At 38.2% G+C, this 17,237-nt stretch overlaps 1 protein-coding gene across 2 annotated transcripts in view; it reads left to right on the top strand.

The window, feature by feature from the left end:
- Positions 1-4,231: 4,231 nt before the first annotated feature.
- Positions 4,232-17,237, top strand: part of MYOCD (myocardin) — a 36,266-nt gene continuing 23,260 nt past the window's right edge. For both annotated transcript variants that reach the window (XM_087953946.1, XM_026667600.2), the window contains exons 1-2: positions 4,232-4,418; positions 14,095-14,160. In XM_087953946.1, the coding sequence (XP_087810072.1) occupies positions 4,364-4,418; positions 14,095-14,160 (121 nt within the window). In that variant the 5' untranslated portion in view covers positions 4,232-4,363. The remainder of the gene's footprint in view (positions 4,419-14,094; positions 14,161-17,237) is intronic.

Below are 17,237 nucleotides of genomic sequence, written 5' to 3' on the forward strand. Positions count from 1 at the left end.
TGTTTTTCCCTTAATTGCACCTGAGCTTTGGATCTGCTGGCTGTCTAGGCATATCTGCTTCTCTAGCTATATTTCTGTATCTCAGCTGCCTTTTGCAACAGCCAATTGTTTTTCAGATAATCAAAATTTCAAGGGTGATGTTACTATGTTTTTAAAACAATGAAACTGAATTTTATGGATGCTCATTCTAGAAAAGATCTGGAAATTAACTTTGAAAGAAAAGAAGACCAGCAATGCCCATTTATAAGGTTTGAGCTTCGAGGTAGATAGGTCATTTGTTTGACTTGAGTATTTCCCTGGAAATGCTTTATAAAATATGGACTATAGAAGGGGAAAGGGAACCTCCTGATTGGTATTTTAACTGTTGCCCTTTGCTCCTATTAGCTTTTGGGTCTTCAATGTGTATTCTAGAGAGTTCCCATGAGGACATTTCAAAAGAGCCCACCAAGCTACATTGGCCTGGAGATTAAGGAACGCACACAATGATCTTCCAGAAGGACAGAATTTGTAGTAGCAAAGCCAGCCTACCCCACCCTGCACTTAGTTCGCATGTTGCATCCCTCCCTTAATAAACACAACAGATTGCCATTTTTTTAAACGATTAAATATTTATGCTAAGCAGAAAACATTTTGCATGGTTTTTAAACAGCTATGTCATCTTGCTCTTTTCATTCTCTAATCTCACAGTTCTGAATCAGAAGTGAAGATTTTTAGCCTATTTACCAAGAAATAAATATTATGATGGAAACATCAGACAGCTGAGTAGTGACTTAAAAAAAAAAAAAAGCAGAGAAAGCATTTTCTGGGTAGTCAGTTGCATACATCCCCTTAGATTGCTAATGTGCCTAGAATGATTTTGTTCTGGTATCTAATCTTAGTGTGTTTCCAAAGAATTGACTTATAATTCTATCAGTCCAAAAGCAATGTGTAACTCCTTCCATCTTTCCCTCTTAAAGGATTCTTGGGTGGCAAAAGACAATAAAGAAAACAAAACATGAGATGGTTTGAAATATGTTGCTCTGGAATTCTCCAGAATTCTCCTTCCTCTGGTAAAATTCCATGCATGAGACAGGGCAGAGCCTCATCACTTGAACATCTTGAGGATAATGATGTCATTCACATCCCCCTGTTCCTCAAACCCACTTTGAAGATGATCTGTGATCACTGTCTCTTTCTACAATGTTGCAGTGCTGAATAAGAGCAAAAATAACAATCCTAACCACATAACACAGTACTGCACTGCTATGGATCCATAGGTGGTGTAGAGCAGGTTCTGACTAGTTCTGGAGAACCGGTAGCGGAAATTTTGAGTAGTTCGGAGAATTGGCAAACACCACCTCTGACTGCTCCCACCCCCATCTATTCTCTGCTCCTGAGTCCCAGTTGATCGGCTGGGTCTTCTTTTGTTGCCCTGTACAGGAGAACGGAGCTGGAAAGCAGGTTAGTGGGGTGAGGGATTTTGCAGTAACCTTCCCCCAGGAGTGGGGAGGGAATGGAGATTTTAAAGTATCCTTCCCCTGGCACCAAGCCATGCCTATTGGGCCATGCCATGCCCACAGAACCAGTAGTAAAAAAAAAAAATTAATCCCACCACTGTATGGATCCCACAAAAACACCTACTGGGCACAAAACAGATATATGAATTAGTCACACACACCTTTTTTCACCCTATTTAATGTTGTGTGGATCTGACTACATACAAAAAAATTCTAAGCAGTTCCTATAAAGAGGAGCTGCAAAGTCAACAGAATGTCTATCTCTTTACAAGACCTGTTAGGGCAGGGGTCCCCAACCGCCGGTCCGCGGACCGGTACCGGGCCGCGGAACAAGCCTTACCGGGCCGCTGGTTGCTGGGCGCCGCCATCTTTTTTTGGTAAAAAAAGCAATTTTTCGTCAAAAAAGATGGCGGCGCCAGCGCTTCCGGTGAGCTTTTCCGGGTAGAAAGCCATTTCTACCCGAAAAAGCTCACCAGAAGCGCTAGCGCCGCCATTGACGAAAAATCACTTCGGTGACATCACCGGAAGTGATTTTCGTCAAAAAAGATGGCGGCGCCCAGCTGACGCTGGAACCGGGCCGCGGCGCCCAGCTGACGCCGGAACCGGGCCGCGGCGTCGAAAAGGTTGGGGATCCCTGTGTTAGGGGACCTGAAGCATAGGAGATGAGCAACTGGGGAAACAGTGTTGCCTATAGATCAGATAAAGTCTCTGCTTTTCAAAGAAAAGGGTAACTTCAGCAGTTTTATATCTAATCAAGTGAACCAGAATTCAGTCAGTTTAGCTTTGTCATTACAATTGTTATAGGGTTGTAGAATTTCAGAGCAGGCTGTGTCCTATCTTAGAAAGCTTGTGTAGAACTTCATCTCAGTCTGCTTGCCCATAATCCAAATCTTATAGTAACTGAGCAGCGGGAGAGCTACTACAGTATTGATCCTTTATCTGCAACTCCAGAAGCTTCGGACTTGCAGAGATCAACATACAAATGAGAGTTTGCACATTAATTACCAAAATGAAGGTAATTATTTATAATGATAATACCTCTAGATAAGCTATGTTTCAGATCTGATGCTGCAAAGGTTCTTTGCAGTGGATATAGGTGTACACATTCTATCTGTCAGCACTTCTTTAAAGAAGTGGTATCTTTTCTTTTGCTTGCCCAGCATCCATACAATTCCAGGAAAATATGACTTTGACTTTTTTAAAAAAGTGCCAATAGGTGCAACAAGATGCTGCCATGTCCACTTCAAAGCATGTTCTCAGCTTCAGGGCATGTCCATAAGAATACTATGAAAATGGTATGAAATACAGGGCCATTTTCTTTTTGCATCTCCACGCAGCACAAAGGTCTATATTTGAAGGGTACCTTTAAAAGCCCATTTGCAGGGGCTGAGAATAACCACTGGGAAACTATCAGAAGAGAACTGAGAAAGATTTTGGCAGAGGAGTCAGATCAAAATTACTGTTTAATTGTAAATTCCCCATTCATAAACATCAACATTGGGTGGGTACATAATGAACTACCCTTGGTGTTGGCTCTCATTTTTTCTGCATCTATTGCTATAAAGAGACATTGGTCAGGTGGGTAGGACAATTAATGTGGTATTCTCCAACCATTCTTCTGAGATGTCATTGCCATAAGGGTTGAAGAAGATTATGGTAGAGTTCTTTGCGCCCCGACCCCTTGCAGTACATATTCCTAGTACATGAAGTATCTGTGATTGAATCATTATACAGGTAAAAGTATGTAAATTGTATCGCAGGAATTCAGCTGAAAGACTGTGTACATGGAAATACCAAGCAAACTTGAAAAAAAAAATACTGCAGACATTTAAAAATAGACATGGGTTAAAAACAAACAAGGAGTAAAACTGCATGAAAATCCTAATAAAAAGACTAATTGAACTTCAGGATATGGATACATTGGATGGATGAAGAGAGAAAGAGAGAGAGAGGGAGGGAGGGAGGGAGGGAGGGAGAGAGAGAGAGAGAGAGAGAGAGAGAGAGAGAGGATAAATAGATATAGACCTTTACATTTAAGTCTTTTTCAGCTGGCTAGACAATTTAAACATATTTTTGAACTGGGTAGACTGGTGAGTACTTTGCAACTACTGGACTCACCCAGAACCTGTGTTTTCAATATTGATGGTATAAAGCCATATCTGCACATAAAATCTGGCTTTGGTGAGTTTTGACCATTATTTCTGTGATATCAGTTAATTTATTGATACCATTATTGTGTAGTACTAGAATAACAGAGCCTCACTGCCAGTTACAAATCTCTATATCTATCTCTAGCTATTAAACTCCCTGGTAAAAGCCTTGTCCCTATGCCGGTCTTCTTTTTTGAATTCTTGGTTGCAACAGCTCAGCAAGAGTTAAGCAGGAGTCTTGTTGATATTTCAGAGTTGCTTTGAACCCCTGCAGTCAGAGGGAGGGAGCGCCTTGATTGGCCAAGTTCCTGTTGGTAGTAATAGCGGATCAGATATCAAACTTCTGTCTTTCCTAAGGACCCTTTAGGGATAGTCTGCTCCCTGCTAGACTATGACATCAGTCAGGACACCCGGTGATGTTGCTGATAGTAAACTTTGAGAAAGGAGGGGAGGGGGTGGATAGAAAGGAGGGGTCTGCTTGCTGAAGTTAACTAGCCCAACACAGTGCAAAGGCATGCAGTAGGTTTCCGTGGCGGGTTAGTGCTGGATGAGACCAAACTTCCCAAACTCTTCTGCTGCTTTCTGCAGTCACCTATACTCCAAGGAGGTCTAGATGAATTGTGATCCTTTGGTTGTGGTCAGCTTCTCTTCTTGGTGCCAGTTTATGATTTGAACCGAGGGGCTTTCTGACCCTGGGAATTTTCACAAGGCTTCACCATGACACTTCTGGGGTCTGAGCATTCTATGCTGATTCGGAGCAAATTCAGATCAGGTAGGGCTAACCCAGCAAGAATTTTTCTCCTAAAACTTTCCTTTTCAGTGAACCTCAGCTAGAGGCTGTTTCTCATTAAGCAGCATGCAAATAAAATAACCAAGGAGTTGTAAATCTGTCATGGGCTCGCTATCACAGAGGCTGTTCAGTAGATGAAGAATGCATTTCTGTCTGTCCTTTTTATCTGATCCCTTTCTTTCTGTTCTCTCACTGCTTACAATTTGTGCCGATAATGTAGCTTCCTAAAAAAAGAAATCAGCTATCATTCTGAACTCTCCTAATCTAGGAGAAATTGTGTGTGTGTGTGTGTGTGTGTGTGTGTGTGTGTGTGTGTGAGAGAGAGAGAGAGAGAGAGAGAGAGAGAGAGAGAGAGAGAGAGAGAGAGAGAAAACTGGATCAGAAATCTATAAGGCTGGTTGCTACAATAAGAGTATCTCCTCCCATCTGTTCAAGTCAGGTGCTGTCCTGTGTATGCCGGCCTTAATGCTTTATTCCAACATCTAGGCAGCCAGCTTTCTTCCTTTAGAGTTGTGACTAATTGGACAAACATGAATTGCAGAAAGGCATTATTTTTTTAGAAGTACAAATAACAAATGGAACATGCAAAATATTTAAAATGACATCACCAGAGAAATAAAGCTAGAGCCAAGCGACTGATTGCCATTTTCTGAAGCTTTGCTCCAAAAAACATGTACCAGATCTCCACAGAGGGTTGAATTCAGGGCTTCCCATTCAGGGCTTCTTCTTTGTGGACCTGCAACAGGAACAAAGGTGAGTGATGCTGAACAAGGACCAGAGACCGTCCTTTGATTGAGTAGTAGCATCTGTAAATAGCACCATGGTAATTTGGAGTGGGTGATGTACCATAGCGTACAGGAGAAAGGAAGATTCTTCTGCAGACACTTGTCTTGATATTTTGTTTTTATTGGCTGTGATGAAAACTATTACCACTTTTGAAAGCATTCTGCTCTTGCCACCCAAGGTTGTCTCTTCTGTGTGACCAGTGAATGCACAGAACACTCACATTCTGCATTTGTATGGTGCAGCTCATTCCAGAATGTCACCCACTCGATTTGGGAAAGGGAGATGGTGGCAGATGAGTTTGATCTCTTCTACATCAGAGATAACAAGGAGATCAGAAGATTCCTGATGCTAATGCACTCATGTACTATCAGGACGTGTGAGACAGCTGGGTGGTCAGTTGCAATGTTTGCTTAGAAAATAGAAAATTGGCAGCTGCTTAAAAACTCCAGAGAACTGTGTACAAATATAAGAGGCTTTGCCTGGCTCGGTTCTCCATGATTTGGGATCAGTGCTTTGCTGTGGTTTCTCTATCAATGTGATCTTACATTTCATGAGAATAACTCATTCCTCACAATCCATTAGTAGACTGTCTTATGCTAATGGTACAGAGCCATTCACTGAAAAGGAGAAGGCTTGATCTGTAACCCAGGAATCCCAGAGCAACACTGCCATCTTCCTGAAGCAGGCAGGAGAGATGGGGATAATTCTCTGAGCCACCGCATTCCTCTAGAATGAGCCACTATTGTTTTTAAGAGTCATTTATGTGTTATTTTTAAAGGCGGGGGTGTTGGGGGTATAGAGATTACAGAGCTGATGGTAGGATCACAGGACATAGTTTTCAAATGATTCCAAGCTAAAAGTAAACTTTATGACTCTTTGAGACCCATACATTTTGTTCCTTTTAGCTTTTCTAATGGAGTCAGTTTATGGGACATGGTTCCAATCCAGATTCTCTTTCCAAAAATGTAATTACCCTGTACTTGTTTTAGGATAATGGCATATGCAATGCTGGGGTGACTGTGCCCATCTTATTTCCTGGAGAACTCTTTCTATGAACTGTAGACAAGACCTACGAGTGTTTCTCCCTAAAGCTAATATTTTAGAAAACTAATATCGCTTAAACATGATGTTTCTGGGTCAGAAATACTGTAAATGCATTTAGTGTTTTGTCATTTAGTACATTGAGGGGAACAAAACGAGTCTCTGACATATCTTTTCTTTTGTATAAAGCTGAGATTCAACTGTTAGTTGAATCACAGTTCTTAAGATCTTAGCTATAGTATGAACAGTCCTTCTGGTTAATTTGGTGCTTGGAGTCAATCTCCCCAGAGTGAAGGAAAAGTGCTACCTACAGATTGTGACTTGTGACATCCAGTTCTTGCCACAGGAAATGTAGTGAAGACACAAAGTTGAATGATGGGTTATTTTACTTTTTTTCCCCTTCAGTATGTGACCTATAGAACTAGACAATCAGAGAAATTGGTTTCCCTCATCTCGGCTTTTAAAATTTAGCAATGATTTGCATTCTTTGTGCCTGGTACTGTTTTATAGAATGATTGCATATCAGCATAAACAAAAGAAGTGACCAATAAGGCAGTTACTTGCTAAGAAAATGTTTCATTTTTTGAAACCCCAAGTTGCTTACAATCACAAACAGCTTTGTCATTACAACAGTGTAAAGCAGATCAACAAGATGGCGTCTGTTTGAATGGCCCAGTTCTAAGGTAGAAGAGGTGTGTCAAGGCTACTCTTTTTTCCCTGATATCTAATTTCTAGGCAGAGAATATATTACTCTAGGAGAATGCAGACCAAACATTGTGCTATCATCTCACTGGTACTAGACTAATGTGAAGCACATAAGGTGCACAAAATTAATTCAGAGTTCAGTGCTTCTTGGCAATCCTGTGATCTTCAGTGAAACTTACAAATCCTTAACTTATTGTAGTAGACATGTAGATGTCTACTATTATTATTATTTGGGGGGGGGGAACCACCCTAACCTATATCTGATTGATTCCAATGAACATTAAATAGTTTTCCATCTGGATAGAAGAATTGTTGAAACATACGTTCCAACTTTACAATTTATATTTGTAATTTGTATATCTCCCTTGAAAACTTAGTCTATTGGCTAGATTTAAAATGGTGATAATAAAAACACTCATAACTTATATTCATTACTTACCACATTGTGCTTATAACTAAGCATTTACAAATTCCTGTTTTCTTACCATTGTCACTTCTCTATTACAGCTAATTAAGACTCCTGAGTTTCATTCATAGTGCCAACAGCTTGCTGGACTGTGCAGCGTTTTCTTAGGAGGGAAAAGTAGCAAAAAAATATTGTAACAGTACATTTTACAAAACACACATGATGACTAATTGAAATAATTGCAGAATACAGACTTAAGTGTCTCCTTTCAATTCAGGTGGCAACCTCTGATTTTTATAATTCCCTGTGAATCTATTAAATTATTTATGCATTCCTTATTTATTTAATAAATAATGGCCAATAATTGCATTCTCCTTGTATATGTGTGGATAAGTCAGAAGAAGGGATAAATGATTATTATTTGATATGTGAAAAGGTTATGTTGCCTGTGTTTGACTAATTGCACACTTGGTTTTTAGAAAAGCATTCATACAGCAAAAGAAAAAAAAAAAAAGGCCTCTAGTTGTTTTAAAAGTAGTTATATCAAAATAAAAGTCTTGGACTTTTTCTGTCAATAATGTTTTGGCGATTGTCATTTCATCTACTTATGCGACCCCCATCTAGTGCCCTATTTGTTCATGCACTGAAGAATGCTTTGGGATAATTCTTTATGGGATAGTCTAAAGATCAGGTTCCTTGCCACTGTCTTGTATGTTTTGGTAATCTTTCAGGTGAATCTCTGTAATTATATATGTTATATGCCGGATACCTCTAGCAGAAACTTCCCCAGGACAGAATGCAGCAGTTTGAATTTGGTTGTCCATTCTAAGTGACCTTCCCTGGTTACCAGGCTGTTTCCAGACCAAATACAAGGGGCTGCTCTTTCTTTTTAAAATCCTAAATAATAGGCGGGCATGACTAAATAATAATTTTGTTCATTGATTTCAGGGGGGGCCCTCCCTGGTTTTAGAGTCAAATGCTGATTGAAATGCCATCCCATTCTCAGCTGAAATAGTTTACTCCTAACTGTAGGACTTCCTCTGGGGTAGCTCTGGGGTCTCCCGTGACAAGTTCACCTGTCTTGAAAATTGACAGGAATAAATCATATTTTGACAGTCCTGTTGAGCTTACCTTTGTTTAGCTCTTTGGTTTTTCTAGGAATGCATTCATAATAAATTTAATTTTAATTGCATTCCTACTTTGATAATATTAACATGAACATTATAAAGCCAAAAATCTCATTACAAATACATAAAGAAAGTGATAATGGTAGGTGGAGTTCTGCCAAGCTCATGCCAAGGAAAAAGCAAGCAAATTTCACTTACAGTGAGAACTGTTTCAAATGCTATTGGGACAGACTATCCATTGCTCTGAGTGGGATATCAATCTGAAATGGACTCAGCATTTTTGCAGGCATGAAGATTTTTCTCTCTCCTTCCATTTCCATAAAGTGGAGAAACAACGGTGTATGCTATTTTGTCTATTTTGCCAAAGATAAATAATAATAATAATAAAAACCCTGAGGTCATCCTGACAAATTTCACAGAAATTTCTTTTGGCCTGGCTGCCAGGTTTCAAGTATCAATGGAATTGTATTAAATCAAATGGGACAAACATTAAGTGGTTGGCCCAAGAACCCTCCCCCTAACTGTTTAACTTTTCCTGGAGGTGGAGGGAATCATTCCAGAGAATTGTTGCTCCCAAAAATACATGTTCAAATAGTATCGGACTGCTGCAACTGGGCAATGCAACTTGGGAGACTACTTAAGAGTTCATCTCTGATCTGCTAGCTGTCACTGAGGTTCAGGTTGGTGACTGGTGTTTGACTACATGGGAAGTTATGGTATTTAGGTTTGCTGGCTAAAGAATCTTAAGCACTTGTACTGAAAATGGATTGATTTGTCAATGTAGGAAAGGAATATATGTGTTCCTTTGAATATTGTATTGAATATTATGCTGTATTGAATTGAGCGTGTTTTGAGTACAGAGATAACTTAGTGTGGTACACAATGCAACACTGAAACCTAGATTCATTCAGACTATTTATCCTGTCTCTGCTTTATTTGGATTAGATGCTCTCTGAATATATTTTATGCTCTCCTGTAAATGGAGAACAAACTTCTAGCTATTTTCCTGTCAATAGGTATGAAGCTGGAATCTGCTTTGTATGGAAGTTCAGGTGCTACTCAGAATGAGAGACAAATGAAACAACTGTACATACTGGATTTATATTTTAACAATGAAGATTTTGGCAACATGTTAGAAAAAAGATCTTTTTTTTTTAAAAAAATCCACCTAATGTAGTAATAAAAAATTGATAAGCTCCTGATGGGAAAAATGTTCAAATTCCAAAGCAAATGTTCTTTTGATTATCCCTCAAAAGTTCCCAGAATTATGATTGTTGATTGAAATCAACCTTTTCTGCTTTATTTACACATTTAATTTCATTAATTATATTTTTCACTGGGACTATTATCGTGCCTTCATCAGAAAACTGAGGTTTCTCCTGATTTAAACCTCAGATTTATCTTGCCTGAATTTTGTTATAGTCTGTGGTGTGATCATAATTGATCTAAAGAAAAAGGCAAACTTACAAATATCTGAAACTGCTTATTAATGCAGAAAATGAGCAGGTCTCATTGCTTGAATAGTGGTGAGAAAGATGCTTCTGCATTATGGGGAAACATTTAAACAGACATAATGGAAATATTCATAAGCCGCCCAGAGTTACCCTGGGTGGCCAATAAATTGGATAAAGATATATTGAGTTTTGTCATTATTTTTAATAAATTTGAGATATTACATATTTTATCCAACTTTACCACCAAGTCTACATATGAATGACCACTTGATCAGTTTAGAAAACACCTGAAGAATTATAATAACTTGACATTTTAATGATATAGTCATTCAGTAAATCTCTAATCTGGTAAAAGGTTCATTAGTTTTTTCACTAATGAATATATATTGGGACAAGTGGGGTATAATAATACCATATCAAAATTGGAGTTCTTGACAGGCAGTTTTTTTTTTCTCTGCAAAGGTAGTTTCAGTTTTTCTATCACTAGTGTAACCCTAGCCCTCTTACCTCACAAAGAAGGGAAATTCAAGAATTCTGGAACTCTCTCAACAAACAGAATGGGGGGAAGAGGAATATGCAGAATAAACTTGCAGCATTGAATTAGTTCATAATATAGAAAAAGTACCTTGGAAGGCACCAGAAAGTTCTTCAGCTTGGTACAATTTCAGGTATCACCCTCAGAATATCACACTCTGAAAATGCACAAAGGAGCGTTGCTTTCTAATTTTAGGTCTTATTGCTAATTTCTGAAACTGAGTTCTATTTCCTTGACATACAGTACTGGAAGATCTCAGATGGGTGAAATTCATCGAGTAAACAAGATTAATCTGTGCCTTTTTAGTGAACTGTGAATAATTAAATACCTGTTCTGCAGTTTTGTTTGCACTGGAATAAATGTCACCTGTGAATGAATTTCCAAACAGTGCTACTGTTAGTCATAATGGGACTCCTATGTTAATTAATACGCTGTTGGAATATGGAATAATTTTCTGAGACTGGGAATTGAAAATGTGTGTGTATGTATGTGTGTTGTATGAGTTAGACTATGCCTTCCTGGCTGCTCTGCTGCCCTTAAAGGCAGGGAGGAGACTCCAAGGTACAACTGCCAGTCTAGCCAATTTTTGAATGCGCTCAAAAGAGGGAGTGCCATCTTCTATCTTACTGGGACAGAAGGATGTCTTAGGCTATTTAGGCTTTTTGGCAAATTGCCTGTATCTGTGTATTTGTAGAGTTATGTTAACTTCCATGGAGAGCTTATGTGTTATAAATATAGGATAGATTGATGGCATATCTTTTTCATTGTTCTAGCTAAATAGTTTTTCATATTTCATGTTTCATCTACTGGTTCTGTAACTAACCAATGATGATGGCAAATTAGCTCAGTCTTTGTTCAAACCATCATTATAGAGATAAAGTATCTCTAAAATTAAATGAAATGATCGTACAGTTTCTCAGCAAATTCATTCATTAGTGGAATCATAAAGAATAGAAATAAGTCATTTTTTTTTTGCAGTTGAGTGATTCACCGTGAATTCTATCTCACAGTCACAGATATTTTTTTAAAAAAAAAATATATTCATAATACCAGCTGTATTATTCTGATATACACAAGACAAAAGTGGCTTCAATTTGGACTTGTGTATGAACATTTTGGTGTTGATTTTCATAACCTATGAGTATTTAAACATTCTATTAGCTCATAATTAGTTGAAACGTCATTGTCCTTGTTTATGCTGTAATAATTGAAAGGTAAAGAATAAATAAATCTTTCAAACAAAATCCAGTTTTTATCACAAGGACATCATGATGAATAAACAAATAAATACTAGCATATTAATTAGGAAATAATTAATATTCTGCCTTGAAAATTAGTAATTGTATATGGCTATATAGCAACTCTTTTTATGAAAAAAGAGAACAAAATGTTTGAGACATTCTAAATTTCTGTGGTTGTAATTTTCTGGACTCCTATGGGGAAGAAAATTCCTCTGAAACTTCTTGGAATGACTCCCTTTCTCTCCCATACATATGTGCTGAAGATGCAGATCAAGCATTCACACCATTTAAATTAAAGAATGCAGATGAATTATAGGGCTGCAGAAACTCGTCTAATTTTTTTTCCCAGGATTGGAGCTTTTGAGCTTTGCTGTAAATGGGAAGTATTTTTGGCGTATGTGCGGTTAAGTTTTCGTGATGTCAAAGCTTTGCATCTGATTTCTAAGACCATATGAAACAGGCCACGCTTTCTGAATGCCCAGGTCTTTGGCGGCTGCCTCCCCCAACTCTCTATCTCTTTCCTCCCATGTTCTTCTGCTGAAATGACATCTCTGAAGTGGGCAAGTTCCTTGTCTAGTCCTGATTAAAGCAGCATGCAAACAGATGTTTTAATCCCTCTGCGGTGGTAAGCCTGAGCAGGCATAAACAAATCATGAGAGCTTTTCAAGAGGGTGCTGGTGCCCCAAGGAAGCTATTTGTCTCCAGGATTCATTTCTTGGAGATTATTTGTGGAAATGGCAAGATATTTTTCCCCTCAGTTCCATCCAAATAAGAACTAGTCCCTGTCAAGGAGACAAATCTCCATTCCCTTAACAGTTCTGCCATGATTTGGAAAACTTATATCCTCCGATGCTACCTGAACAGTTCCTAGGTCCTTGGTTAGGACTCGAGCTGTTGAGCTACCAACCAGCCCTAAAGGCTGTGAATCTCACTAAAGATATAATAATAATAATAATAATAATAATAATAATAATAATAATAATAATAATAATCATAATAATAATAATCACAATAATAATAATAATCATAATCTTCCTGTAGCAGACATAATATGAATTTTTCATTTAACATTCTCTTTGGTCTGCAGCTTTCATTTCCCCTAATTTTTAAAATATCAGATGTCCAAAATGCCATTGAACTTGATTTTCAATTTGGAAACAAATCTAGTGATTTGGAATTTGAACCTTGATAATTATTAAAGACCCAAATGGATTTTAGAAAGACAACGTAAGCTAAGGTGACAGTGTTCACCTTTTGTCCTTCAAGCTAAGGTTATTTTATATTAGATAAGGTTATGTTAGGTGTATCTGGTTATGTTAAGTGAGTGGAAATGAAAGAAAGAATGGTGTTTGCAGGCCCTATAAGTATACTTTACTCACAAATGAAAGGAAGAACAAATTGGATTTAATAAGATTATTCAATTATTTATAGTCACAGGCAGGCCTTCTCTGTAAGATTGCCCATACCTTTCTAGATTGCCTCTCAGTTTTAGCTACAACCATTATTTCTTTTCTAAAGCCTAAAAACAAAAAATGCAAAGAAGATTACTCCTTTTCATAGCATCCTTCAGTAGTAGCTTAAGGCTGCAATCTCACTCACACAGGAATAAAACTTACTGATTTCTAAATAAGATACATGTGCAACACCTTATGTTATCTCTCAATTTAATTTGATCTACCGTAGTTAGAATTTCAGTCTAGTAAGTCCCATTCACGCTTTGTCAGAGAAAGAATAGTTATTGCTTGCATTCTCTTGTCATTCTTCATTCTTCATTCTTCCAGATCAAAGTTATCCCATTCCTTTTCGGTATTTTCTGCTGCTTCTTGTAGGTCAACAGAACATCAAGAATCTGTTTGGCCACATATTCCATATGGGAAGAAATTTAATTTTGCAGCTGTCATACTTTTCTCTTGTAAATTTGTGAAAATATTTTGTTTTTTCATCCCTAACTAACATGAAAGGGAGCTCTACGAATCAAAATGGAAACATTATAAATTTATTAAAATGGTGTAATAACGAAAGCTTAAAATTTTCATCAGCCTAGCCACATTTGTTATAGCTGCAGTCTTGCTGCTGTGTTATAAAATTGCCAACCTTTGCATATGGGAGTGAAAGGGGAAGAAGGTGGAGAAAGGATCCTTTGACCAAACCTCAGGTTAATTGGCTTAGTTTCAGAGAATTAAAAAAAAAGCATTTCAATAATAGGACAAAGCTGTTGGAATGAGGGCAATTCTTTCTTGCGTGTGATCAAGCCCAGAACCCTTACTTTGTAGTTATAGAATGGAAACCCCAAACAAATGAAAGGTTTGCAGTTATTTGGGCAGAACTTAGAGTTCACTTCTGAAAGGTGCGCTCTCTCCTAGTTTTACAGTTGCGGTTACAGCAGCGAAGAAGCCGAGAGCAGCTTGCCAGCCAAGGCATCATGCCACGTAAGTACTTTGTTTTGTTTTCCCTACCTATACTGTATCCAGGCAGACTTGGTTGATGTCTGCCCTGTCCCTTCCACCATTCCCCTGCCCTCCCAGCCCAATCCCTGGACCATTTCATTAAGATAATTGCTGATTCAGAGCAGCCTCTACAGGTGCACTGTTTTAGCATCTCCAGCCTTAAGTACTATGCAGTCCCTTTGCAGGAATGAATTTTTTTTCACAGGGGAGGGTTAAAAAAAGAGCACTATATAGAAAGATCTTTCATAAACAAAGGCACGTGCCAGAATAATGTTGCAGAATCCAGTCTGGGGTGGTCACTGGGACCAGAGGTTTTGCCTACCAAATGCTGGAGACCATCTTCAGGGAACTTCTCTGTTTTGCTTTGGGCTATTCTCTGTGTGGTATTTGTATGGTGGCTGTTGTGTAACTTCTTAGGTATAGATTGGGGTGTTGGTGGCTGTCTATCAACAACCCAATAGCCAGCCATCAATGCACAGAACAACCCAGAACACAGAAACTCTCTGAGGATGGGCTCCTGCATGAATCCAAAAGCTCAGAAGATAAAACTTCTGGTCCCAGTGATCAATCTAGATTGGATCCTGCAGAAAGATCTTTTTTCTCAACTCCTCGTACTTCTATTTTCTGCTGAGATGATAAGCAAGTAGAAAGCATTTCCCTGTAAATAGTGCTTGGGATTTTTTTTTAATTGCCAAGAGCTATTGCTGCCCTGATAATTAAAATAAGGTATAAAACTTTAACTTGTAGTTTTCTAAGAATTCTAAAGAGTCCTGGGATCAGTGGGGGGGTTATATTTGTGGTAGACTAGATTGTATTAATTTGTTGCCAGGTTTGGGATGCCTTGCAAAACAACCCCTCTAAGGTAGGTCATTAGGTCATGATTATTCCAATTTTTTGCAGATGGGGAAACTGAGACTGAGAGAGATAACACCTTGCCCAAGGCCACCCAGTGAGTCCATGGTCAAATTAGGATCTGAATCCAGGTCTCCCAGCCCAAACACTCTATCTGCTGGATCACCCTAACTCTTAGCTACACACACCATTTCTGCAAAATCCTTTGGGTTTAGCATGTGGTTGTTAGCTCTGCTATTGCTTTCCTCTTGAGTCACAACTTGCCAACGGTTCTATGTATTTGGCATGGATCATCTGTCACTTCCCTGCAAACGGCGCATGCAGCAGCTTTGCAGTTTCATAGGGCATTTCAGCATCTGTAGGACAGGTACAGCATGTAATCACTTCTGAGTGGATCCTCACAAACTGTTTATGTAACGCGTGGCCCAAAGTTCCTGACAGTTTTATTCCTATCCTGCTATCAGGGCAAGCTGGCGTGTTCTACAAAAATGAGGTGTCATTAGTGTTTGCCAACTGTCAAAGGATGCTCTGACACACCATAAAAGTTCTAGTTTACCTCCTGAAAGGCATTTTTGGTCACAAAGAGAAGAAGGAAGAAAGTGATGGGGAACTAGAAGCAAGAATAATAGTTGTAGTTTATGCTCTCAGGCAAACAGATCTGTACCACCTCCCAGATGTTCACTATACTGAGGGATCAACCTTGATCTCCCTGTCTTTCATAATCCAAAATGTATCTTCTTCTAGAAGACAGAGCTTGACAGTATTCTTCACATCCACTGAAGAGCAATATATTTATTCACCTAGGTTTTATAAAAGCAGATAGGCGCGCAGCCATGAAAAAAGGCATGGGTTTTGTTAGATTCAGCTAGCCATATATGAGATAAATGGATTTATGCCACATGTGTTTGGCCAGTTTGTTTGTTTTTTCTGCAAAAAAAAAGGCAGATAAGGAAAAATCTCAAACAGCCTTTACAGTACTCCATTTTAAATAGTAATCATATATTATGGCAAGTGATGTCAATTGCCTTTTAATCTGATTATCTACTTCTTCATTCAGTGATGATTTCTATAGAATAGGCAGGGAAATGGTGACCAAAAATGGTTGGAAATAGCTGCTGAGGCAATAAGATGGGTGCTAAGTAGTATGAATTTGGACAGGAGATTCCTGGAAAATCTACATAGAGGAAAAGCAAAAGAATCAGCCATAATATTCAGCCTTCTTCCTCGTTTTCTGTCAGTATTTACTTTATATAAAGGCTCTGTTTTCTCTATATTCCTTGCAACATGTTACACAGGCAAAACTCATAACTGTAGACAATTTAATTAGTGTTGTTATTTGATTCATTGGTTGAGTATATTTTTAAAAATATATTTTCCTAAATTCTATTCTTCAAATCATTTCCATCACCTCCTTAATTCACATCATACTTCTAGACAGGCATATTCCTTCTAAAGCATTTCAACAGAGGAAGGAGTTTTTAGATCAGTGAAGTTGGCACTGATCAATTTTACAACTGGTTCTGCCTTTTCTCACAAATCTTTTTTCAACTGCTAATTATGGTATTAGAAGATGTTCTATGCTATTTTTTATTTCACTCTTTTTCTTATTTGTTTAGTTTTTGTTGGAGTTGCTGTTTATGTTTTGAGTGTATATTGGATGCATATATCCTGGGCCCTCTTAAATCTAGGGGATAAATAATAAATCAGCTTGTCCAATACATCAGTGCAAAATGACTCACTTCTTTGACAACAAATTTCATTTGAAGCAGAGAAGCCATAACTGGCACGTGAAGGTTGGATAAATAATTAGTTAAAGGCAGTTTTTACTCTCTTTTTTATATTGAATGAAAGTTAAAAAAAAAAAAAAACATGCTTGTGAAATTAAAAAAGTATCATCTTTGATTTTTCTCATTGCACAGCTTGACTGAACTTATCAAATTGTACAAAGAAAGCAAACAATAATTTGACACTTACTAAAACAGGGACCTGAATTTTGTCTGCAAACTTTCTTTTTGGATCCTGGGCCCCACTTCAATTACTGAAATAAACCTCTAGGAACTTTTGTATAGCTTTGGACAGTAGGAAGCTTTACTCTTTAACCCTTGTCTTTAACCTATAATAAACAGAAATGAATGGCAAGGCTTAGAAATGGCCCCAAGAATGAGATTGAAGTCAGTCAAGACGTATGTGCCAACGGATCTGCACTA

The sequence above is a fragment of the Notechis scutatus genome, chromosome 2, assembly GCF_049901735.1.
Source record: "Notechis scutatus isolate UNSWTSFEM ecotype Mainland chromosome 2, rNotScu1.2, whole genome shotgun sequence".
Classification (NCBI taxonomy): domain Eukaryota; kingdom Metazoa; phylum Chordata; class Lepidosauria; order Squamata; family Elapidae; genus Notechis; species Notechis scutatus.